Source organism: Mustela putorius, unplaced genomic scaffold (assembly GCF_011764305.1).
Source record: "Mustela putorius furo isolate JIRA1106 unplaced genomic scaffold, ASM1176430v1.1 tig00001215_pilon_pilon_pilon, whole genome shotgun sequence".
In the NCBI taxonomy this organism is placed as follows: Eukaryota; Metazoa; Chordata; class Mammalia; order Carnivora; family Mustelidae; genus Mustela; species Mustela putorius.
This window is the reverse complement of record NW_025421638.1, coordinates 2,008,915-2,035,979: the sequence shown is the minus strand read 5'-3', so window position 1 is coordinate 2,035,979 and position 27,065 is coordinate 2,008,915. Positions and strand designations below refer to the sequence as shown.

Below are 27,065 nucleotides of genomic sequence, written 5' to 3'. Positions count from 1 at the left end.
GTGTCCTGTCCCTGCTTCTCTTCTGATCTGTCCATATAGTCACAACCAGCACCATGTGGCTCCAGGCTATAAATTGCTGGAGAGCTAGTTAGTAGGAAATCTTTTAAAAGGGCTTTACATAAAGGTAACATAAATTGGCCCCCAGATTGCATTCAATACCAGAAAGAACACAGATTGCATTCAATACCAGAAAGAACACTAGAAATGTTCTTGCATAGAAAAGTTTGGGCTAAAATGTAGGTAGTGTGTTTTGGAAGGCAGACTATCAGGTTTTAGAGGGTTTAGCTACAATGCTTAATTCTTAACTGATAATTCTCTTCCAAATCTTTTAATTTGAAATTAAGCATGTATTATTATTATTATTTTTTTTATCTGGGGCCAAAATTCTAAAATACTATCCACGTTAGCTTAAAAAGTTAATTCTTCTTCAGTAATCCTCGACTGAAAGTAGCATTTTAGTTCCAGGAACCTATAATTCATATCAAGATTTTTCAGTGGAGGACTTGGACTGAAAAGGCTGGGAAATATGGCTTTGTTACTATTAAATATAAGTCAGAGACTTTGAACAAAGTGGATTAATGATTCTCACAACTGAACTCTTCATCTCCACCTCTCTACTCGATATGCTCTTTCCCCAGGGTTCCTCTATGTCGTTGAATGACACTGTCAGCCACAGCCAACTCTTGGCCATGTAGGAAAAGTTAGAGGTTGTTCTTGACACCTATTTCCCTATTCTGTCCTGAATCCAGTCTATTATCATAGCCTATCAGTACTACCTCCAGGATGTATCTTAAATCTATCCACTTTTCTCCAATTCGGTCATCACCATTACCCTGGTCTCATTTACCATTTTATCCCATGGGCTTGTAGCCCAGGTTCCTAACTCTTCTACGCATTTCCTCTCCTGCTACATCCATCCATTTTCTACACAGCAGCCACAGTAATACTTTAAAGTCACAAATATGATCCTATAACATTTTATTCAAAATCTATCCTTGATTTCTCCTTGAACTTAATGATAAAATATAGATTTTTTAGGATAGTTCCAAGTGTTGCATGGTAGGACCCTTGCTTCTCTCTCTATCCTGCACCCTTCACTGTATGTTAGTCATGTTAATCTTTTCCTAAAATCCACCAAGTGCTTTCCTACTTTAGCACCCTTCTCTATCTGGTTTTCTCAGCCTGGAATGTCCCTACCCCAACACTTCCTGTGGATAAATGTGATACCTCTTTTTCATAATTTATTTTTGTCATATCTACAAAGAAGGCTTTACTGATAAGTTCTGATCTAAATTATTAGATCATATTAAGATTTTGCCTTATAGCCTTCATATCTTCTTCATACACAGCACAATTTGCAAGTGAAAAATTTTCTGTGTAATTATTTCTTAATCTCTATCTTCCTCACTAAACAATAGACTCCACAAATTTTGGGTTCTCTTTCATCCACTTCTATATGCCCGGTATCTTGCCAATAGTAAGCATGAAATAAATATTAGCGAGTGAGTTTATGAGCTGATTCTGACCACTTTCCTCTCATGCTAACTTTCTCAATGATCTCAGTTAAGCTCTCAATTCACCCACAGACACGGGTAACTCACAGGGAAATTTTATTAAAGTAATATTTGAAAACACTTTTGAGACTATAGCTAAAATATATTATTCAAGTGTAAGACATATTTATTATTATGAACTTAAATATTTAAATTATAGAATAAAAATTATAAGGTTTTCAAAAATTATGTATTTAAAGACTTTCAGATCGATGTGAGCATAATACATTTTTATCAAGCAAAAAGTTATGCTATATTCTTTAAAAAAAATTCCCCAAAAAAAAACTAAAAGAAAGAAGAGAAAAATTAGTATTCAGGTATTTGAGTAACACTGAAGAATCATTGTTTATTATAATCTTTGATAATATTTACTTAAATTCTTGCTAGTATAAGAATGTACTTTGCTTTTTAAAATTTGAGGATAGTTTACACAGGATGTTACAGTAGTTTCAGGTGTACAACTTAGTGTGACTCGACAGGTTTATACATTATACTATGTTCACAAGTGCAGCTACCATCTGTCCCATTACATCACTGCTACAGTATCATTGACTCTATCCCTTCTGCTCTGCTTTTTATTTCTGTGATTACCCATCCCATATCTGCAGGCCTGTATCTCCCACTCTCCATCACCCATTTTGCCCAAACTCCTCCCTTCCCCTTTCCCCTTTGGCAACCATCATTTTATTCTCTGTATTTATAGTTCTGATTCAGCTTTTTTTGTTGTTGTTGATTCTATGTCTTTTTATAGATTCTATTTATCAGTAGAATCATATGGTATTTATCTTTCTCAGTCTGACTTATTTTGCTGAGCATAATAGAATAGTACTTTTCTGTTTTAATCTTTATAAACAGAACCTTTTATTTTTTTTTTAAAGATTTTATTTATTTATTTGACAGAGAGAAATCACAAGTAGTCGGAGAGGCAGGCAGAGAGAGAGAGAGAGGAGGAAGCAGGCTCCCTGCTGAGCAGAGAACCCCACGTGGGACTCGATCCCAGGACCCTGAGATCATGACCTGAGCCGAAGGCAGCGGCTTATCCACTGAGCCACCCAGGCGCCCTAAACAGAACCTTTTAAATTTCCATTTATGACTAGACTTGTTGCCTATTCCCGTGTTTCTCAGATTAGCAACTTAAAAAACCACTATAATTAGAAAACCCCACAATGGTAGGTAACCAAACAGACATTCTACATATTCTGTAGTAGAAAAAAATCTAAAATTTCATTACAACGTAGTTTGGAAAAAATTTGTGTTTCTCTGCAGTTCATTTTGGTTACATGTCCCACTTCCTCAGCATATAGACTTTCTTTCTTTGGTTAACCATATCATAGCACTGAGAATTTACATTTATAGTTTACATGGGTTTATGATAAGGTAGTAAGTTTTGGAGTTGTTTCTAGAAAAAAAAATTGTTTTGCTTTGCTTTTTAAAGTGGCTTCCTGAAAAGCTATTGCTTTTCACATAGAAAAGACTACATTTTTCCAGTTGACAGGAGTACGTTTGAAAAATGAAATTAGAACCTTTTAACATAGAATACATATGAGTGCACACATACTCATATATGCACATAGTATATATGAAGAAAATGATTTCTGAAACTAGGCCTTTAAATTTGAGGAACATTTTAATGTTTCTAAAAACAATGTTTTCCTAAAGTTAAACTAATGGGCCGCACAAGAATGTTAGCTTATGAGAGCCTACAGGGCCTGTAGCATCTGGAGGAGGTCTGTAGCAGTTGCTTTGACAGGGGGAAAGTAAGAAATAGCAGTGCAGGTGTCCCAATATATGTAAAACTACTATCCCAATGAAGCTGACTTTCTTCTTCACTTAGGACAAAACCAGGCAAGTCGGGATTGATTTTTAGGTCGGGGAATTACGATTTGGAACTGAATGCTAACATTTTCAATATTAAAATATGTTCCTGTGACAAATGATGTTATTTCTGATATGGTTTGAAATAAAAGAAACTGAAAAAAATAATTACCTGAGTATAGGAATCTGATTTTTACTGTTTTTTTTTTTAATTGTGCAAGTAGTTACTAATGTTCAGATTTAAAATTCTGTGCTGCTTTGATATAACCTGGGTGGCTTTAGAGTGGTTTTATATTCAGGTGCTAAATATAAATGCACTATCTTTAATCCATGGTCTAATCTTGAACTAACACGTGTAATTTTCCACCTATAAATTTAGGGAAGTAATAATCTCCTAAAATGTAATTGGCACATTTACACAAATTTGGTTAATATTTATAGATTTGACCAGTAGATTTATTTTTTTTTTTTTAACATGGTAATATTTAATTCATCATATAAATTTCTGTTTGCTGGTTGGTATGTGAAAACTCTGCTGTGATGATCATGTTGTTTTTAATACATTTGGTTTAAGAGTTTAAATTCATCCTCCGTCAGCAGCTATTGTATAATAAAGAGTTTGGCTGGTATTCATCATCCCTGGTTCCTGGGAGATAAGCCTGAAATCCTCAGATTTTTAGAGTGATAGGAATGTCTTTGTTATTGATGGTGGGCCCCTGAGACCATATCTGAGTCATGCTAACAAGATGACTCAGAATGTGGTTTGGCCGTGCCAGAAGGGCCACCCATGAAATTAGAGAGGAAGGGCTTTGAGCCAGGTGATATCGGCCTGACTTCCAGGGAGTGGAGGAGACCTAGACGTTGAGTTCAATCCCATGACCAGTGATTCAATCAATCGTGCCCCAATAAAAACTCTGGACACCAAGGCCTAGGTGAACTTCCCCGATTGGTGATTTTCTTATGGGTTCAGAAACCCCAGGAAGGTGATTTCTTTGTCTCATAGTTTGGATTTAAAAGAAGTGTGCTACAGTAACAGGAGTCTTTGGATTAAAGTGTTAAAGATGTTAATAATGAAATTTTGTGAAATAGAATGACATTTTTGTAACTCCTAAAAGAGAAGTATGACCTTACTACTCTGAAGTTACTCAGCTCTGGAAAAGAATATATAGTGTTTCATCAATAATCCTATTCTTCCCATATCTAAAGATACCCAAGTCCATGACAATGGTGTCAACCAAGAGTCTCAGGGATAGGGAGAGCATAGTATCATGGAGAAAGCAAAGCACAGATGTAGGAGTCCTGGGCTCAATCTCAGTGCTACCCTTCATACATTGTGGGACTTTGGGCAGGTCTCACTAAGCCTCACTTCCTTTGCTTGCCAAGTAGGGGTAATAAAATTATTTATAAAGAGTTGTAGAGAATGACAGATATAATATAAACAATATTATTGGTCAATTACTGTGTAATTTCCTTTCATTTTATTAACATTATTCTCTTTGTGTTTTAAACAACAAAAGGACAAGGAACAATGGTAAACTAAGAATCCTTCTGCATCATTTCTACCCTTCAAAAAACTCTTTGGGGCACCTGACTGGTTCAGTTGGTTAAGTGACTGCCTTGAGCTCAGGTCATGATCCTGGAGTCCCTGGATAAAATTTCACTTATTTATTTGACAGAGAGAGAGAGAGAGAGAGAGAGAGAGAGAATGCACAGGCACAGGGAGTGGCAGTGGGAGAGAGAGAAGCAGGATCCCCGCTTATCAAGAAGCCCCATGGGGGGCTTGATCCCAAACCTTGGGATCATGACCTGAGGCAAAGGCAAATGTTCAACAGACCGAGCCACCCAGGTGCCCTGAGAATTCTTATTTATGAGTAGACATTCCTTAAAGTAGATACAATATCAGAATCAATCTTATCTAGAAAGAGTTTTACAAAAAAGTATGTATTTTTTTTTCTGGAAAAAATAATTGATACTAGGTATAAAGTGGGAGGTAAAAATACACCCAGCAAACCATAAATTTGATAAGGCTGTAGTAACAATATCAGTAAAAACCCATCTTGACAATACATAGCCCCCTTCAAGTGCTACCCCAAGTTAACAGCTTAGTTATTTGAAAAACTTAAATGAAATTTAGTATACCCAATGCATTAAGAAATTCCAGTAATGAAAGTTAAGTTAGTGATTCAGTACCAATACTGAAATTTAATCTTCATTTTCCCTGGTACCCTCTAAGAAGGGATTATCCGAGGGAGACTGACAGATTTTCTTCTAGTCTTCCCTAATAATTATGTAATTCATTTCAAGTAAGTTTCTATTTAACAGAGCATGCTGTTTTCCTCTCTTCAAGTTCCCTTCAGAATTTTTGAAGTGTCGTCATATCTTTGTTGAGTGCTTCATAAGTAAACACACCACTAACGGGTGTACTTTTGTAAGAGTACTCAAAAGAATGATGTAAACACTTGTACCTTGCATAGGCTAGGCTCATTTTTTTTTCAATGGCTGGCATTTCTTCAAGTAAACACGTGAAGGAGTTTGTAGAAATATAAAAAATGAATTTATGAATTGTTTTAATGCTAGAGCAAAATAAACAAAAATAAAATTATCTGGAGACACAGTAGAGGAATTGGGAGGGTTTAGTTCAGTCCAGCTTTCTGGAGTATGAAGTGATGAGCCTTATGTGGATCCATGGGGTCCTTGAAAGGTAATAAAGCTATAAATAATTCAGAGACAGGCTTACATTCCCAAGGTACTTGCAAGCACATTAAATCTTTCCGAAAATCCACAGGATTGATTACAGTCGGAGTCTTTAAGTCTGCATTGTACCAATTTTAATTTAAGTTTAATATTCTAGAAAGAAAAGTTGGTATTGCTCTTTGTTGTAACTACTGCTTACCCTCTGGTATTTAAAATAGCCACCAGGATAGTTAACACTAGTGGTGCTGGCTGCACAAACACAGAAAATTACATAAATTACATAAAGAGCTATTTAAAAGAAAAACATGGTTAGAAATAATTCTCATTATAAGGTTTTGGTAATAGCATCAGCCATGCCATTGATACTGATATTTGACTGCCGTTACCAAAACCTTATAATCAGAATCTTATTACTTCCCTAGAGAGTTATTTTAAACAAATTCAGAATATTAAAATCTGACTTTTTGGGCTTTAGAGCTTGATAGCCCTGGGGTCAAATCCCTTCTCAGCTTTTTACTGACTGTGCGAATTAAGGAAGATAATATAAGTGCCCCAAGCCTTATTTTCTGCACTTACAATATGGAGCTGGTCAGCCTCGCAAGTGGTTGGGAGGATATTAACTGAGGACACATGAAAAGTACTAAGCACAGTGTCTGGCAAATACCTGGAGGCTCAAGTTTCTCTTCCTACATTTCATCTGGAGAGTCTAGAAACTTTCTAATTGAAATGCAAGGTCCTGTTTCATGCAGGAACAGAATAATAGAATTTCAAATTTCAAATTTGATCTGAGCACAAATTATAGGGAAAAATGGAGAATTAAGAAGGTTAGTTTGGATGTTGCTGCAATGACCAAGGTACAGGGTGAGAAATGTGAAAGTGGAGTGGTAATAGAAAGTATCCAAATGGAGCAGGATATGGTGCAAAGAAAGAACTCACAGAAATTGTTGAATGACTGTGGACATGGAGTGGGAGATAGGAAAATGCCAAGCAGGTGCAAGATTAGCATTTGAGCAGACTTGACTGTCATTTCTTCTTTTGCGGTCAGTATCATCATCCCTGCCGTGTTTATAATCACCTCTCGCAAAACAAGTGCGCCTTCCATTTTAACTAAATGTAAGACACTCAAGAAGGAAGGAGCAGTCAAAATTTAGTAGCAGCATGCATGGATCTGGAAATAAACCTTTCCCCGGCTCCGTCCCCACATCTGACTCCAGCCCACCACTAAGAATTTCTTGGAGAATTCATAAAGGCTTTGAGTTCATTTTGTGTCCAAATAAATTTGGGCACTGAGGGACTATTTTCATGTAGGACATATACTAAATTTATCTTTCTTTTTACAAAACCAGTTTAAATCACCCTATATGCACTGGAGAGGCAATGTAGATTTTTTTTTTTAGAGGGAAAAAAAAAAAAAGGAAAGGAATCGAAAAGAGTAGTTTTCCACATTCTCTAGCTTGTTAGGGAGCATGAAGTCTTCCTATAGAATAGAAAAAAGTAATCTGGAAAGGCATTTGCAAAGAAAAGGACTAAGATCCTGAGGTAATCAAAACCACTTTCAAAAGTGTAATGATGTATCCAAATGAGAAAAAAATGCTGTGCCACTATGGGAATGGACGGGGGCCAGTATCTTCATGTAGGTGAAATCCAGAGTTTCTAAGGAAAAGCAGCAGATCATACTTGCATACTTTAAATAAGTATGCGTACATAGAAAATTGGGAGGCTCAAACCTTGATATTAGTTTTGACTTGATATTACCTTTTGCTTCCTCATCATCCATCCAATAAGAAGCCCTATTGATTCTATTTCAGAAATAGTTTTCACATTGCCCTCCTTTGTATTCTCACTGCTGTTGGTTTAGTTAAAGCCTGTCTTTATTTCCTCTTCCTTAATCACTTTCATAGTAATCCAATTTGTCTACTTCCCTCTAGTCTCTCTGCTTTTCTCCATCCTCAACACTCCCACTCTAATATTTGGTGACTCTACAGTCTATGTGGAAGTGACAGAACTCTGGGAAGGAGATGACAGTATCACCGTGGAGTTCAAAATGCTTAAAATATGTAATTCTTGTAATTAGATACAAAATTTCAATTTAGGAAAGCAGATTCTAAAACACTCTGATGAGAAAAGGTGAAATAATTTATTTTATTTTTATTTTAATAATTAATAATTATTAATTATTTCAATAAAAAATAATTTATTGCTAGAAATAAACTAAAGGAGTACAACTAAAGAAGGATAGCTTCTTTAAAAAAATGTCATTCTTTTTGGAGAATTATAATTATTCAAAACAAGGCAGAAAACATCTATGTAACATAGTGATTAAGAGTCAGAAACATCTGAATTCAAGTGCCAGATCTGTTGCTTAGCTGTGTGGTTTGGAGGAATTACTAAACCTCTTCAAATATCAGGTTTGTTTTCTATAAAGTGGAGATGACATCAGTAGGGCTGTCATGAGGATTAAATTTTTTTTTAAGACTTTTTATTTATTCACTTGAGAGAGAGAGAACATCAGGAGGGGCAGGATTAAATATGATTAATAAGAGAAAAAACAAGATTATTAATCAAGAGCTCCAGCCACATAGTGAAGGGTCAATATTATTAGCGATTGTCTAAAGAAACTAACTATGCCAGGGCCCTCACACACACAAGGGTTTAAAACAGGTACGTGAAATGAAAGGAAGTACACATAACAAAGGATGAAAACAATTAACAAAACAAGATAAACAAAAAAGGTTAAAAAAATGTGAAGGAGGCTAAAGTTCAAAGTGAGTTTTTTTCCATAAATTACTAATTAAAAATAATTCTAATCAGCAAAAGATACATAAGTAATATTATTCCATGTTCACAGTAGGAGAGGGGAAGGCTGAAGTACTTTGATGATCTGGGTAAAAAGCAGAAATGTCCAGTATCTCTTCTGATTCTACTTTCCCTATCAAAGGGAACAGCTTTTCAAAATACATATGATGGTAAATACGTAAGCTTAGATGAAAGACATGATGAACTAAATTGTAAAGTATTTCAATATTTTCGAGGTTCAGAAGAGCACATATTAAAGTAATTAAAAAAACCAATTTGTAGGTTTTTAATTAACTTAAGACGTGTTCTTCTGAGCCTGTTCAACTTGATCAATAATGATGAAGATGTGGAAGTCATACTGACACAATATACTTGCAAGATATATGTATGGCACAAAGCTAGGGAAGATGTAATGCATGTTAAATAAAGAATCAGCCTTTACAAGAATGTTGATAGACTGAAATACTGAACACATAACAAATAGGAAATGTTAAAGGGACAGTTTTAATCTCAAAGGTAGCATTTAGTTAACAAAATCTATCGGACAAAAACAAATACCTGAAGGCTTACTAAATAGCTCATGGACAGAGGTCTGGCAGACACAGATGTTATATGATGGTTTAAAAAAACATGGTCTTTGGCTACATAAATAGATATAAAGTGTACATGGGCGGTGGGGCTGGGTGGCTCAGTGGGTTAAAGCCTCTGCCTTTGGCTCAGGTCAAGATCCTGAAGCCCTGGGATCGAGCCCCGCATCAGGCTCTCTGCTCATCGGGGAGCCTGCTTCCCTCTCTTTCTTTCTCTCTGCCTGCCTCTCTGCCTACTTGTGATCTCTGTCTGTCAAATAAATTAAAAAAAAACTTTAAAGCGTACATGAAGGGAAAAATTATTTCACTGTTTTCTGTTCTAATAATGGTCAGATTAGGGCAACATATATTGGGAGGCAGAATGACAAGTTTGAAGTTGTACAAATATGGCAACTGGGATGATGAAGGGATCTGAAAACCTATAGACTGCTTCAAGATCCATAACTTAGACAGAAGCATATGTAGCGGTATTAATCATGTCTCTTTATTCTCTATATTTCTGATACTTTGACATCTGAGACCTTCCTGACCCTGCAAAGACTGCCTCTCCCATGGCTGTCCAGTTCCTGGAGATAATTAAACACCTACCCAAGAGCATGTTCTTCAAGCACAAACCAACCAGTTCAGGCTCCCTCCTCTCAACCACTTCCTTCTTCTTCTTCTTCTTCTTTTTTTTTAAATTGTGTTATGTTAGTCACTATATAGCACATCATTAGTCTTTGATGTAGTGCTCCATGATTCATTGCGTGTAACAACACCGAGGGCACCATGCAATCAGTGCCCTCCTTAGTACCCATCAATCACTTCCTTCATAAGTTGAGTGGCTTCATTCCTGCCCTAATCACCTCTGGGTCAGGTATGGCACAATTAGAAAGAATCCCTTTACAACTGTGATTGCTGAAATTGTCGTCCAACCAGCTAGTCCTAAACCTGTTTACCCTGCCTTGTCTTGCCTCTCCTGTAGAAACCACACTAAATGCTCTTGCCTTCCCCCTACTCTGTTTCTTGTCCAACTTTAGTGCTACCCCATGGTTTGCTGGATGGTGTGGTGTGCTCTCTTTTCTTTGGGAACTGAGAGTGTCAAGCTCTCTTTCCAATGGCAGTCCTCTCCTGATCTGATGATCTCACCATACCCAAATAATAATAAAGCCTACATTTTTAAACAGTAATGATAAAATCTTAAGATCCAGAAGAATATTTATTTATATTTTCATCTACCAAACATTGAGGACCTACTAGGTGTCAGTCACCATTCTGTGTACACAACTACCTAGATTAGCAGAACAACTCTACTCAAATGTGAGGGATTGTCTTCTTTCTTCTAGAGTTTACCTTCTGAGTAACACTCATTATAAATCATACAATTGATTATATTCAAGGGGTAATATTCAAAATATTTACCAGTCAGCATTCTATGCAACTGATCACTCAAAACTGCTGCTAAATGTAGAGCTGGAGATGGATGCTGGCCACTCGGAGCCAGGCTTTGTTAGTTGCTGAGCATTTGGGAGCTTTGAGACATCCTGGGGTAGGGTCTGAGGTGGTAGCGAGGGTAAGGGTAGTAGCACTGACACATTTCAATATTGGAATCACTGGCATGGCCACACTAGTACTTTTATATTGAATATCAGTCCTGATAATATATCCTTTGGTCTCCTCTTGTCTCTTGTCCTTACCAAGTTCCTTCAGCCATTGTTTTTATGAAGTAAATTATAGGCTTCACCTTATTAGTCATTGTGCCCTGAATAATGGCTAATGTCTTTTTTAAACTGCGCTACTTGGATAACTCAGAAGTGGTTTACCAGCTCAGGGTAGGCTTTTCTATCTTGACTTGAACTCTCTTTCTATTAGGACCACTAGAATTGTGCTTTGTTTTCAATATCAATAAAATAAAGATCTAATGTGTCTTTTTTATAAGGTGCTTCACTGAAGTGAAGATGATGGAATTCATTCATTCTCCAGCTGGCAAGCAAACTAATTAAAAGATTATCATATATTCCTTAAGCCAGCAAGTCTTTCAATATATTTTAAATTACATTTTGATACTATAATCTTTATTTCCATATTAGAAAAGCTAATGTGCTCACTAATCTAAAAAGTTGCTCACTTGACAATAGACATTTCAGCTAATGTGAATTAGCAGTTCTGCTGAACTTGGAAAAGAAGGGGGCCAAAGGACACTATTTGAAGGAATAATGATAATGCAGTAAAAAAGTACAATCCTTGGCAAGATTTTATGTTTTCAGGATCAGAAACATTGTTCTACTACTACTAATTTTAATAATATTGTCTGTAACCGTGTTAAGTATTATCTGATATTGGCAGTGAGTTCTACGGTAAAAATTTCTACTAATTATTTTATCATTAAAATTAAGCCACCATAATTTACCAAAAATGTTAGAGATCTAATTCTTCAATTGAGCGTATATTTCTTGATGATTTTTTGAGGCTTAACTGCAATGTTATTTACTTACTGAATGGAATTTTGTCCAATTTTAAAAGCTGTACAATAGATATTTCAAACTGTGTTGTAGGTCATTAATTCTTGCTTCAGATATGGTACCTTTCAAAAAAAAAACCCACCCTTGTTAACATTTCATTTTAATACCTGAATTAGCTCATATTTGATAACTAAAAATATTTTCTAATTAGCCTTTAAAGCTGTATTTCCTGGTGGCTGTAACCATCAAATGCAAGTTTGCTTAAAGGATTTACTTGACCTTCCATAATAAGCTATTAGGCAGAGCTTTCAAAGCTAAATTAAAATGGACATCAAATTCTCTTATGAGACAGAAGTGGCCACATTGTGAAAAAGGATAATAGATCAGATGCATTTGCTAAAACTCAATGAAAATAACAGGTGTTTGGCTGTATAGATGGTGATAGAGAATGCTCAAACAAAAGAGTTTTATGTCATAGTCTCAGATTCTCTTACTTGAAAACATACTTTAAATGTTTTCTAATTCAATCACTTATTTGAATGCTGAATTTCATCTGTGAGCTCCGATCTTGTTTGAATGCCCAGTTACTCCTAGAGCAACACTTTGGTTCTTTCTGTGTTCTTTCATTTCCTTAACTGGGAGAAACGCTCCTGCTCATGTTAAAATTCAGAGCCTCCAAGCTGGTGGAGAAAGCAGGATGTTGCCTAATTTAGACGCATGCTATTATTAGTATGGGGTTAAGCTTTTGCCTATTTCATCTAGTGAGTTGATCGTTGATGCAAAATTTCCTCCAGAATAGTTTCCACTGAATTAAAGTAGCCTCTCTATCCGTGATAAGAGATACTTATTCTTGTGGAAAGTTCCTCAGATTTAGTTGTTTGTTTCCTTTCCCAACATTCCAGAAACTGCCCATCTTAGGGAACCTTGGGGAAAGATGCCTTAGGAGACCAAACTGTAGCTCTCAGTTTCTCTTGTGTTTTCAGAATTACCAAACATGGCTTTGGATTACCAGGCAGAAGTGTAACCTAGACCTTCTCCTTTGAGTTGGGTTGACAGGCTAGTGAGAAAGCCTGGGGGGAGAGGGTGTGTCACAATTCATACAATTTTAGAAGACCTAGATTTCTGGGCTTAATTCTACCCCTACTGAGCTTTATAATCCTGAGTGAGTCACTGTATTTCTCCGATTTTTAGTTTCCTTATCTATAAAGTGAGAATAAGCATACCTACAATTCAAGGTTGTTATAAGAATAAAAGGGAATAACACAATATATAAAAAACTAAAACCCTTTTCTCCTTACCTCTTTACATTTAGCAGCAAAGCTGCTTTGTAACCCTAATGCCTTAATGAGAAGCAAAAGAGTTAACATTTGTTTAGAAAATGTGTAGAATTCACATGAACCAAATGTCATTGCAATACAGAATAAGCTTTTAACCTTGAGGATTTTGTGTCTCCTACCTGTCACCCTAAATACCTGAGAAGCCTAGGCAAAAATTGAAGAGGGCAATTTTCTGATACTGAATATGTAATGATGATAAAAACAACAACCGTCATCTTCTGTTTGTTAGGTGCTAATCACTGTTTGCAATTACTTTACATGCGTATTCTCTTTCGTGTGGTTATGGCGGGAAGGGACTGGTCCTCGATTTAGTCTTTTTTCCTTATCTATCCTTTCCTGACAAAAAGAAATCCATGGATCCTATATTTGATTAACATTAAAGAACACATTTTGCCTTATTTCTGAAGACCCTCCGTGACTGTTCTCTATGCCTTGAGGACCATAATTTGGGTTGTCAACCTGTAGTTAGGAATGAGATTTCAAAGAAAATGTCCTTTGCCTGGCACTTGAGTGAGGAATGAGAATGACCAAATTTCACTTCTGAGTTATTCTTTTAATTCATGATGCTTTTTAGTTGAGAATTCTAAAAAAATGTGTATAATTCCTGTGCATGTCTGTTCTTGCTATGTGTACTTTCAAGAATTTACACTTGTTTTAAGTACAAACATAATATTCATTGATTCATTCATTCAGGTAATAATAGAATACCTATTATCTAGATACTTTCCTAATGGCAGAGGAATATAGATAGCAATGAATGTTATGTCATTCATCAAGTCTGCCTTGAAAAACTATTTTCTTTTGAAAGCAAACAAAAGCAACAGCAAACAACAAAAACCTAACTGCTCAGTTACCAGTTTTAAATTTCTTATTAGTACGTTCTTTCATTCTATTTATGTATTTTCTTCTTTCACAAATTCTTTTCTTCACAGATTAAAGAAGAAAATACAAAGTAATTTTCTTGTTCATATCCTTTCTTGCTGATTAATATTGCTTATATCAGCAAGTCTTAGGCTTTTGAAGATGACAAAATTAATGTTTGCTGTGTTTAGTGCTCTCTGTTAGAAATTGAGACATTTACACACTCTTATGTGCTGTTTACCATTTCTGTTTCAATTCTGTGGAGGGAAAAGGAGGCTCTCCATCTCACAAAGAGTTTGAAAATTCTATCAGAACATTTTCACAAGACTGGTACGGAGGACACTGTTCTCATCTTCTTGACAAAATGTCAATGCATGGCCATGGTACACTTGAAGCTGCATATCTATTTTGGGCAGTCCCTGAAGTTGAAAGACAAGTATGGGCTCCCAATGCTATCCATAAAGTGTTTGGTCTTCTATATCCTCAAGAAAAAAAGTACATTCTATAAATTCTAACCTTTTCTTGTACACATTTAAGTAAGGTGACGTGTAGATTGATTCCCTAAACATCTTGGCTTTGGAAGTTTATACGGAATACCACTCTGTGGTAAGTGAGTCCAGTACTCTGAAACACTGAGTAACCAAAAAGCCAACAGTTATACGGCCAAGTGGCCAGCCTAGGGAGACATAATCCTTGCTCTTGTTTCCACAGATTGACAACTGCAATCTCTTATACCATTTTAGGGTGAAATATGTTAGGGATAGTTGTGTGATAAATAGAACTATACAGTCTAAGAACATAAAATACTGGGAGCTATGATGCTTAAGGACGATAATGTTGGGAAAGGCATATATGTGGGGAAACCTCAAAATTGAGGAGTCATATTTCAAATCAATCATTTCTAGTTATGGGGTCAGGACTTTAAATCTCTGGTAAAACATTTTCTGTTTGTCAAGGGAGCAATGGTATTTTAGAGTTTTTCAAAATCATACTTAAATTAACCAGAGCTGTGTATTTTAGTTCATTTTGCATACTGGGATAAGTCTACTATTAGTAGGATTTGCTTAGAAACACGATTTGGTGGGTTTAGAATTATTCGCATTATAATTTATGAACATTGTAATATCAACCTTGTGGTTTGCAAATAAGATAAAAGGCTATAACAGATAAGATATATTACATTTCAAATCTTTCTGAAAAGATTTTATTCATTTATTAGAGAGAGAAGGAGAGAGAGAAAAAGGGAGACAGAGAGCATGAGCAAGGGGGAGGGACAGAGGGAGAAAGAGAGGCAAATACCCCGCTGGGGGGTAGCTGAACATGGGACTTGATCCCGGGACCCTGGAATCATGACCTGAGCTGCAGGCAGATGCTTAAACAACTGATCCACCCAAGTGCCCCTCAAATCTTTTTTGAGTGGTAATTTCTGCTGCCTTGATCATTTATGCTTCGAATACTTACAGAGTACCTTCATGATATAGGAACTGCCATCCTGTGATGAACAAAATATAGTTCCTGCCCCAAGGCACTCCCCACCCAGGGTGGGAGAATGCTGGGTAAATAGACAATTGCCTGTCTCGAGTTCTCCCATGTGTTTCTGTGCCCGTTAGTATTTTTCATAGAAATACAAATACTGTATGGGCCTGTTGATCACCATATACCATCCCTGCTGACTACATGCACATTTTCTTGAAAACTGTACTTATTAGAACTTTTGCTATAAATTTCCCTGTCAGGAATCAGAAACCCTTCAGTATAAAACAGTGTATGAAAATTAAAAAAAAAGTGTATGAATCACATGAATGTCCCATCGCTATAACATGTGTGTTTAAACGATTTTCTTCTCATTTCCATTGCCTCTGTGGCTTGAATCTTCATTACCTAATCCCCACATTATGGTCTCCTCATCCTCACCACACTCAGTTCTTCCTGACATGTACATCTTATCCTTATTTCAGGTATATCTAAATCCTATTGCCATAAGTGCATTTTCCTGACCACTCCCAGTGACACTTATTTATCTGAACGGTGGGATTTTACATCTGTACAGTTTGGCACTAGGTCATGGAATATCTCATTTTGTTGGAGGATTGTTTTATGTGCATATTTTGCCTTCCTGGTATAGCAAAAATCTCCTTCTGGATAGGGAGCCATGTCTTATGAGTTCTGACTAAACTGTCATGTAGGTAAGTCTTGTGAGTGTCTTGTGAAGTTTCTCTTTTTAAAAATTTTTAAAATTCTTTATTTAAACCCAATTTAGTTAACATAAACTGTATTCTTACTTTGAGGGATAGAGTTTAGTGATTCATCAGTTGCATACAACACCCAGTGCTCATGAAATCAAGTGCCCTCCTTAATGCCCATTACTCAGCCATTCCTTCCTCCACCCACCTCCCCTCCAACAACCCTCACTTTGTTTCCTAGAGTTCAGCATCCCTTAGGGTTTACCTCCCTTTTTATTTCCATCTTATTTTATTTTCCCTTCCTTTCCCCTCTGTTTTGCTTCTTAGATGCCACATGAGTGAAATCATAGTATTTGTCTTCCCCTGATTTATTTTGCTTAGCATAATACTCTGTAGCTTCATCCATGTCACTAGAAATGGCAAGATCTCATTCTTTTTGATGGTCTGAGTAATATTTCAGTGTGCGTGTGCGTGTGCGTGTGTGTGTGTGTGTGTATGCGTGTGTGTGTCTGTGAAGAAGTGATATGTATACCACCTCTTCTTTGATCATTCATCTGTCAATGGACATCTTGGTCTTTCTATATTTTGGCTATTGTGGACATTGCTGCTATAACCTTCTACTCTTCTCTTCTGCTCCTCCTCTTCTGGGACCCCTATTACCTAGGTACTGTTTCACTTTATGGGATCACTTGAGTTCTCTAAGTCTCCCTTTGTGATCCAGTACTTTTCTTTCTTCTTTTCAGCTTTCTTCGTTTCCATCATTTTATCTTCTATATCACTGACTTGCTCTTCTGCCTCATTCTTCCTTGGTTTATATACTCCATTTGGGACTGCATCTCGATAATAGCATGTTTAATTTTGGCCTGACTGGATTTTAGTTCTTTTATTTCTACAGTAAAGGATTCTCTAGAATTTTCTCTGCTTTTTTCAAGCCCAGCCAGTATCTTTATATTCATTTTTTTAAAGTCAAGTTCAGACATTTTACTTATGTCCATATTGATTAAATCCCTTGCAAGTAAGCACTACTGCCTGTTCTTTTTTTTGGGGGTGGTGAATTTCTCCATCTCATCATTTTTTCCAGATAAGAATATAAGAAAGAGAAAAAGAAAATCTGATAACAACAATAGGAAAAAACCCTGGAAACAAAACAAAACAAGAAAAAAAAAAAAAAAACAACAACCAGGAAACATAACAAAGTAAAGAACTAGAGTAGGTGTGATTTGGTCTGCTTGTTAAAAGAAATGAGATCCCAAAATAAGAAAGAAAGAAGAAGTTATATATATATTTATATATACAAAAATAAAATAAAGTACAATGAAAGGAAACAAATATATGTAACACATATATAAAAATAAAAATTAAAAAGAATAAAAAAATGAATTGAAAAAATAATAACTGAAAAATAACACTGAAAGACTAAAGAATTGAAAAACAACAACAAAAGCTATATACTGTTTTCCCCAAGAGCTGAAGTTTTGCAGCCCTCTATGATCAGTAAACTTGTGTGAGCCGGTTGTTCCAGCTGGTCTTCTGGGGGCGGGGCCTGTTGCACTGATTCTCAGGTGCACTTGCCCTGTTGCACATGTGCCTCTGTTGCCAGGAGGCTGGACTGTAAGCAGCTCCAAATTCCACTATGACCCTGTTTTGTTACCTGAGGGCTTTCAGCACTGATGGGTAGAATGAATATGGCAGTGTCCAGCTCTCTAGCCCGGGAGCTGAAAATTTGCAACCCCCCTTTCACTGAGCCTTCACAGAAAAGCGATCAATCACTCTTCTCTCCCCGGTCCCTGTCTCAACTCTGTTCACCCAGCCTGTGACCGAGCATTTTTATCTCAGGCACATGACTGAGTTTCAAAACTCCAAATTTTATAGACTCCTATAGTGTGGACCTGTGCTGTTCCTCCCGGGGAGGGAGGGGTGTTGGCATGCATCTGCCTTTTGCTGGACTGCTGCTAGGAAAGTGGTCACATGACTGCACAGTGGTTTGCAGTTTATGGCAACACTGAGCAGAGAGCTTGCATCTAGACTCACTGTTCTCAGTTGCTTCCCCACTCCTGTTCCTGGGAACTCTGCAGGACCCAGGCACCCCCATTCTTCCGGTGACCCCAGGGTTCCTGAGACCACGCTGTCACACCAGGATTCCAGCCCGCTTCCCCACCTGAGCACCTTTATGCCCAGGACATCCCCCACTGTAGCAGATCCTAAAAGTTTTGCTTTTGTGCTCCGCTGCTTACCATACCTTGCGGTAGCCTCCTTAAGTACCCTCCCTCCCCTCCGCCATATCGTCAGATGTAGAGCCCCATATTCAAGTCTCTGCACCTCCTATCTTCCATGAAGTGGTCACCTTTCTACTCATACGACTGCAGCATTTCTTTTCTCAGATGTCTCCAATTGATTTTGCAGGTATTCAGAATGATTTGATAATGATCCAGCTGTATTAATTCGAGGGACCACACAGACCTAGAAACCCCTACTTTTCACCATCCTAACTCCACCCTTGTAAAATTTTTCTTAAATTAGACCCTCAACGCCTTAGGCATAGTATTGAGCATCCAATACAAATTCAAAAGTCACATCCTTGAAAGGCTCCAATACCAAGTTTTTCTAATGCCAGTGTACACTACAGTTCAATGTAATATTCAAAGTGAGTTACTTACTAAAGCAAATTTTTTGTTGAGAATCATCTGCTCCACCAAAGATGACTCATTATGAAAGAGGTGAGGTTGCATATGGCTCCACATATGAGGAAACCACCAAAACTCATCCACAGACCCCAGAAGATGGTCATCTCCTTCATCTTCCTCTTCAGTTCCTTCAGGGGAAAAGGATTGTTCAGTTAATTTTAGTTACAACGATTGCCCATCACGCCCATGTATGTATTTAGAAGACTCCATTTATTTATACTTTCTTTGATACACAGAAGGCTTTAAACATGAAATGTAACAAAGAAAAACCTGTTCCTCAGAGAACAGCCAGAGACTGTGACAAAACTCTTTTAAAAAATGTTCAACATGAGCCATAGGTATAGAATTACTGCAAAATGGAAATATGCAACCATTCCCAAGGACATTAGAACTCGTTCAGTGTCTGTATAATCTGTAGTTTAGAGAGGATGGGGGGATAAGTAGGAAATGGAATCAAGAGAATGTGTATAAAGAAATGAGTGGCAGAGCTCCAGCAGTAGGTCATTCTGGCATGGGTTGTGACACCAAAGTCACAATAAAGTAATTCCATAGTTTATTTGGGTTCCTCATTAGCTCTGAGAAGAAGCTACTCAGTAGTTAGTGAAAACCAAGGCATAAATAAGGAGGAAAAAAGGAAATGTAGGAATTGTTCTTTGGGAGATTAGAGAAAATTGAACGGAAGAAAGGAGAAAGGATGAAAGTGAAGGAAAGAGGCTGAGAAGTGGTAAAGTCGGAGTAAACAAGTCACGCTGCTCCTTGACGGTACTCGGGTTTCTCATGATTGTCCTTTCTCTCAAGTTCTAGAAGCAGACTTTCTGTCAAGAAACTCTTGTTTCCTGTTGTCAATGACAACTCCTATTGTCATTCTTTTGTTTTTTCCTATTCGGGCACATTTTATTTCCTCTGTTTTCCCTGCAGTTTAGGTGAATGGGTGAGAAATTCCTCAATTTTAACTGGAGGGGGATAGGACTCCCTCGGTTGCTTTACCAGAGCCTGGAATGAGAGCCGCAGAGGTTGCCTCACTACTATCCAGGCGTATCATAAGATGATATTAATCTCCACAAAATTACACAACCACACTTAAAATTTAGCCACAACACTGAATCTAACAAGCTGCTAGGATATAGAATAGTAGGTTCTTCCAATGATGTTCCCTTTACGTGGAGAAAATGCTCTCTTGTATTTTCAAAAATTTCATTTTTCTGATATGACTGGTTTCAGTAGTGCCCTATGGGCTAAAGAGGGAGGGCAGACTGCTCTCCTGGCCCAGCAGCAGTGCCTGCTACTACTGCTCTTCTCTTCATTTTTCCAAGGGAAGGAAGGCAGAGCCCACTGGAAGGAAAAGAATCAGATCCCTGATTTACTGGGCGGTGAAAGGGACTTACCAAAGATAAAGGCATAGCACGAGGCTGCACAGTCCTCATTTATATAGGGACAACAAGGATTAGTAATGTAGAATGAGTGGAATGACCTAATTCTTCAACAAGGACAGACTTTAATTTCACTTTTATATGGTTAAATACTCAGCTGATATGAAGAAACTTTTTTCCTTATATATAAAGAGCACCTTTAAATTTAATCTATTATAGTTCCCTAATTTTTTCCTCTTCATCACACATTCATGTTACCAAAATGTTGTGGAACAAGGAGAGCCTTTAGAGTTAGAAGTTTTCAGTTTATTTGTAGCTTCCACCATCACATTTGAATTGTGTGATTGTGGGCAAGTCACATACCCCCTTTAATGTCTGTATTTATGCAGGTAAACAATGGATAGCAAGCAATACCTATTTTATTCTTTTGGGGAAGGAAGTGGCACTATAATCCTGACACATATTAGGCAATCTAAAGTGCCTTTTTCCTTTCATTTTATGTTTCTTACCCTTGTTCTCCTTGTGTCTTTTGAGGGCCTCCTTGTGTTTTATTTTTTCCACGATGATACTGCATGATGTGTGGGGGAAGATCTCCCTTGGGTGTTATGTGGCAGATGGGACACTGCTCAAGAACTGACCATGCCATCATATTAACTGACTGACCTGATTAGTGAGTCACCGGCAAAAGCATTCTTGGGGCTTCTGAGTGATTATTTTACAGTTCAGGGGAAACGTCTAGAGAGGAATCCAAGGGAATATGAATATATGGATTCAGGATTTAGAGTCTCTGATGACCCCAATCATTGCAGGGTCTTCTTGGATCCTGCCACCTTTTAGGTGATAAATATGGTGGCCATGGTGAAGAAGCATTTGTTACATTGACTGGTGTTGTTTAAATATGTAGTTTTTTGACATAAGGATGATGTCATTTAGTTTCCCCACAATTAAACATCTCTACTTACATCCAAGAGACTGTCCTCTTTCTTAACATTTTGTATGTCCTCAGGACACCATATTAGTTAAGATTACCATTGGTTACTTATGGCAGTTTTACTTTCCATTACTGAAAAGAAGCATAAGTCTCTGGGGTTTCCCAGTAATCAATGCATTCCTGACTTCCACCTCCTCTGGATAAAGTGAATGTGGGTAGAGTGAGATGAGACTTCCTAGATTATGAAAACTCATCCCTCTACTGCTTTGACTCTCTATCCCCTATCCCCTGTAACTCCTATCTTTCCCTGTAACTTTCTTCTCATCTCTCCTTTGTGCATTTTTCTAGCTGGACTTTATCCACAGTTTCCTTATCAGGACAGTGGAAAGGTAGCTTTAGAAGGAGAGCTCAGGCATTTGTTGTCCTTTCCTGAATATCATGGTGCCATCTGTTAATAAAATAGCCATACATCATTTGAATCATGCAGAAATTAGACAAATGATGTCTGCCCTTTGATAGATTTATATAAATTTATAGTGGGCATAAATGTATGCCTTTCCCCTTTTCCTTTATAACTCTGATCTGATTTCATTTAATCCTACTTTGGGGATGTTTTACATCAGAATTAATTATATTGAGAACAAGTGTCTATTGCTTATTACTTTAAACAGTATGATAAAAAGCAGTCGAAACATAGCTGTGGTTGGATGTCCTGGATGCTTGCCACCCCGTGATCTCCTAATTTTGCCCACCTTTGTTAGAGCTGGAGGAGGAGAGAACCAGAAATCAAATTCCTCAATTTTAAGTGTCATTTTTAAGGTGTTAGAAAACTATGCTGAAATCTTAGAGTTATTGCAAATTATTATTTTATTATGCATCTATTTAAATAACTTATGTCTCATCAGTATCTTATCTTCTGTTTTTCCTACTTTGATATTCAAAATTGTCATTGATTGAGACTCTACCTTTTTTTTTTTTAAATTTTTTTTTAAAGATTTTATTTATTTATTTGACAGAAAGAAATCACAAGTAGATGGAGAGGCAGGCAGAGAGAGAGAAAGAGAGGGAAGCAGGCTCCCTGCCAAGCAGAGAGCCCGACGCGGGACTCGATCCCAGGACCCTGAGATCATGACCTGAGCCGAAGGCAGCGGCTTAACCCACTGAGCCACCCAGGCGCCCCGAGACTCTACCTTTTGTCAAGCATTGTGTTAACTGTTTTATAAGCATCATCTCATTTAATGCTCACTAAAACCTTATGAGATAAGGGCCACTGCTAACTCTATTCTTCAAATAAGGAAACTGGTATTTGGAAAGGTAAAATAATTTGTCCCACATCACTGACAAGGTTGGGACAGAACCTGGTGTCTTACTGGGAATTTTTCTTCTGAGTTGTAGGAGGTGCCCAAGTAAGGAAAGAGAGAAATCTTTCAGAAACAACAAGGAAAGGCAGCAACTGGCTAGAGTCATTCTTTAGCATTCAGCATTGGACAAAAAACTGAGCTGCCAGGAGTATTTTCGTATTTTTCTATTATGTTTGGGAAAGAAAGCTTTTAATTATTCTTAGTTTTTGCAGTGATTTTCTTTCACAACAAAACATGGTCAAATTTTATTCTCTGACTTATAAATTCTAACCCAAATTAAACAACTCCAAATTTAGGGCCCTTAACTATCATGAATTGACCAAATTTGGAATTTAGAAAATAAGATCATCATTTACTTCAATATAATATTACTCTTCACATTGGTAATTAATTCTTTGGTACAGTTAGAATTTACCAAAATTGTTGGTTCTCCAAGGTTTGGGGAAATACACAAACCTAAAGAATGTATAGATAAAGAGAAGGAACGCTTTGCCATTCAGCTTCCTTTATCTAGGATTCCCAGATAAGCAATAAAAATCCAGTTTATCTAATGCATAAGACTTGGGCTCTGCCTGACCTAACGTTGAAACTATTTTTGACACTTAACTAGCTATATGATCTTGGGCCCCTCTAAATTTCTACTTAGAAAGCAAGGGAATATACTCTTTAACTCCTAGGCTTCATTGAAAAGGTACATGAAAAGTGCTTAGCTAAGTACCTACAATACAGTTTTGCTCACTAAAAGGGAACTATGATTTTATTTCCTTCATCTCTTATGTTTCTGCCCAAACCCTTCAAGAACTAAAATAGACCAAACAAGATGGAAACCCTCTCCTGAAAGAAAGTCTTACTGTGATGATAGTGCTGTTTTTCTCCTTCCCTTCAAGATTGAATAAAATGGAATTTTTAATAGGAGAAGGAATTGCTCATTTAGAAAGAAGACAATGTAATTCAATTAAATATTATAATTTCTAATTTTTGAAAGATTCAGAGTATTAAATTTTACATCTTTTCCCACTAAAAAGTGATTGTATTGATTTTAGATAATCCTAGCTAAGTTTTTGTGGAAGCTTTCATATCATACACAGATAATAAGATCTGTTTAAGCCTTGGCCTTAGCTTTATTCTGTGTTCTGCTTTCCTTGGCTTAGGTAGTAGACATCCTTACTGTGAGCTGTGGGAAGTGTCCAAGTAAGGAAAAAGGACAGATCTTTCAGAAGCAAAAAGGAAGGAGAGCAGTTGGCTAGAGTCACTCTTTAGCATTCAGCATTGGCCATAAAATAAGTTGCCAGAAGTGTTTTCTCCTATTTCTATTATGTCTTTCTTTAAAGTTTTTCTTCCTTTCTTTCTTCTTTCTTTTTCTTTCTTTCTTTTTTTAAAAGATTTTATTTATTTGAGAGAGAGAGACAGAGAGAGTGACAGAGATAGTGAGAGAAAGCAGGAACAGGAAGGAGAGGGAGAAGCAGACTCCCCACTCCTCCCAACATGAGGCTTGATCACAGGACCCTGGGATCATGACCTGAGCCGAAGGCAAACACTTCAGGGACTGAGCCACCCAGGGGCCCGAGAAAGAACATTTCTAATTATTCTAAATATTTAGAGTGATTTTCTTTCACAAAACAACATTGTCAAATTTTGTTCTCTGAAAAATACTAATAGTTAAAATAAAAAATTTTATTTTCCCTCAGTCATTTGTTCATTAATTCATTTTCAGTAGTCACTGTCCTAGTTGCTGGTGTTACAATAGTGAAGCCTTCATGGAGTGTTCATTTTAGTAAGGGAAGAGAGACAACAGAAAAATAGACAAAGTGCATTCAACACCCATTTATGATAAAACTCTTAGCCATCTAGGAATAGAAGGGAGCTTCTTTAAGTGAACAAAGAGGGTCTAGGGGCACCTAGGTGGCTCAGGTGGTTAAGTGTCTGCGTTTGACTCAGTTCGTGATCTCCAGGTCCTGAGATCAAGCCCGTGTTGGGCTCCCTGCATCTCCTCTCACTCTGCCCCTCCCCCCTGCTCATGTTCTCTCTCTCTCAAATAAATAAATAAATAAATAAATAAATCCTTTTTTTTTCTTAAAAAAAAAAAAGGGTGTTTACAAAATAGTCTATTGAAAGGATTCCCCTTGAGAATGGGAAAAAAATCTACTGAGAGATTTCCCCTGAGGTTAGTAATAAGACAGGAGTGTTATCATCACCACTTCTATTTACTTTTGTACTGGAGATATAAGTTAGTGCAATAGGTAAGGAAAAAACAATTTGTAAGGCTCATAAAGGAGGAAGGACAATTTTTAAAATCCAAAAATGACACGATGTATAGGTAGGAAATCCAAAAAGTGTCTACAAATGATAGAAATAGTAAGTGAACATAGCAGAGTTGTTAGATGCAAGATCAGTACACAAAATCAGTTGTATTTTTACATATCATCAACAAAGAAATGGAAAATGAAATAAAAACAAGACACCATCTGCTACTGCATCAAAGAGCCCCTCCAAAGAATAAATATAAAACCAGTAAAGTTTTATTATGTATAATTAAAGATGACCTAAATGTGTTCAAGGATTGGAAGACTCAGTATTTAGGATGGCATTTCTCCCTCAAGTCAATAGATTTAATGCAATCTTAATCAAAATTCTAGCAGATTTCTTTGTGGATACTGGTAAACTGGTTGTAAAATTTATATGAAAATGCAAAGGGCCAAGAATTTCTAAGGCAATCTTGAAGAAGATGAACACAATTGGAAAATTTACACCGGTAGATACTAATATTAGTTATAAAGTTCCTGTAAATAAGAGTGTGATGTGGCATGGATCCAATGAGCAGGAGAGTCTAGAGTCCTCATATATGGTTATATATGACAGCTATGACACTATGGTGCAATGGGAAAAGGAAGGTCACTTCAGTACTTGGTGTCGGTTAGAGAACTTTGTGGAAAAAGAGGGTATCTTGACCTCTGTCTCACACATACACAAAAATCCATACCGGGTGGATTTCAGATTTATAAGTTTTAAGAAAGTAGGAACATATTTTTATGATCTTATAGTATGCAAAGATGTCTCCGAAAAGATACAAAAAGTTGACCACTAAAGGAACAAAAAGATGAGCTGGACTACATGAAGTATTTTTGGTCACCAAAAAACACTATTAGAAGTGTGAAAAAACAACCCATACAATAGAAGAAAGTATTTGGAACATATATAATTGACAAAAGGCTCATTAAGAGCATGTAAAGGAAAAAAAAGAAGAAAGAATATATAAATAATTTCCACAAATCAATAAGTAAAAGCATATAATGCTATAGAAAAAAATCTCAGATAGTTCACAAAAGAAGATATCCAAATAGCCCATAAATATATGAAACATGTTCGGTTTTACTGCTCATAAGAGAAAAGTTCCTTAAACATAACATATCTCTACAAGGTCACCAAAAAGGCTAAAATTAAAAAGATAAATAATATCAAATATTAGTGGGAATGTAGAATAACAGGAAAACTCATATACTGTTGAGAATGTAAATTGATAGAACCATTTTTGAAAAACTGTCATTTTCCTACTAAAGTTGGCCATAAGTGTGTTATATAACCAAAAATTTTACATCTAGTTGACAGTCAACAGAAAAGAGTAGTTATGTTCTCTGAAGGATGGTACAAAAATGTTCTTAATATGATTATTAAAAAAAAGAAAAAAGCTGAAGACTAGAAAAAAACCCAACCATCTACATTGGAAAGGAGCAGAATAAAGAAATTTTGGTATACTCCCAACAATGGAATGCAACACAGTCATGAAAATGGAAGAAATACAGTAATATCTGTAAAACCAGCATAATGTTGAGTGAAACAAGGTGGCTACAGAAGAGTCCTTCCTATATGATCCTTTTACACACATCTCAAAGCCATGAGAACTAGTTTGTGATATTAGAAGTCAGGGTAGTGGATTTCTTTGAGGGAAGCTAGTGGCTGTGAGGAAGCACAAGGCGGTTTGTGGGGGGTGGGATTTGGTACCATTCTCTCTCTTGATGGGCATGCTGCTTTGTGAAAATTCACTGAGCACTACATTTAATACTTATGCACATTTATCTATGTAAATTACAGTTCAGTAGAAAAGGAAAGCTGTTAGGCCATTAGAGCATGGTGAATAAACTTTCAAACCATCCACATTTTGTAAATGTTAAAAAATGATATATTAAGTGGAATTGAATAATATGAAGAAAATAAAAATGGAGAGAGACATGGAATGTAAGAAGGTATGAAGAGAAGGAGGCACAATTTTTAAATAGAGTAGTCAGAGAGGCCTTATGAGAATAATTAACTTCCGTTTTCTTACCTGTATGGTAAAATTTTCCTGAAAATCCCAGGTTGAATGTAAAATTTGTGATTTGTGCACGCAAAAGATTCTGAGTGTCAAGCAGGGCCTGAAATACACAGTTTAAAAAAAACCCACATTATCCGGTTAGA

At 36.7% G+C, this 27,065-nt stretch overlaps 1 protein-coding gene across 3 annotated transcripts in view; it reads right to left on the bottom strand.

The window, feature by feature from the left end:
* Positions 1-27,065, bottom strand: part of NDST3 (N-deacetylase and N-sulfotransferase 3) — a 177,667-nt gene that overhangs the window by 95,419 nt on the left and 55,183 nt on the right. For all 3 annotated transcript variants that reach the window (XM_004748013.3, XM_004748012.3, XM_045087507.1), the window contains exons 3-4: positions 26,935-27,022; positions 18,925-19,079 (exon numbers count right to left, since the gene is read on the bottom strand). In XM_004748013.3, coding sequence (XP_004748070.1) covers positions 18,925-19,079; positions 26,935-27,022 — 243 coding nt within the window. The remainder of the gene's footprint in view (positions 1-18,924; positions 19,080-26,934; positions 27,023-27,065) is intronic.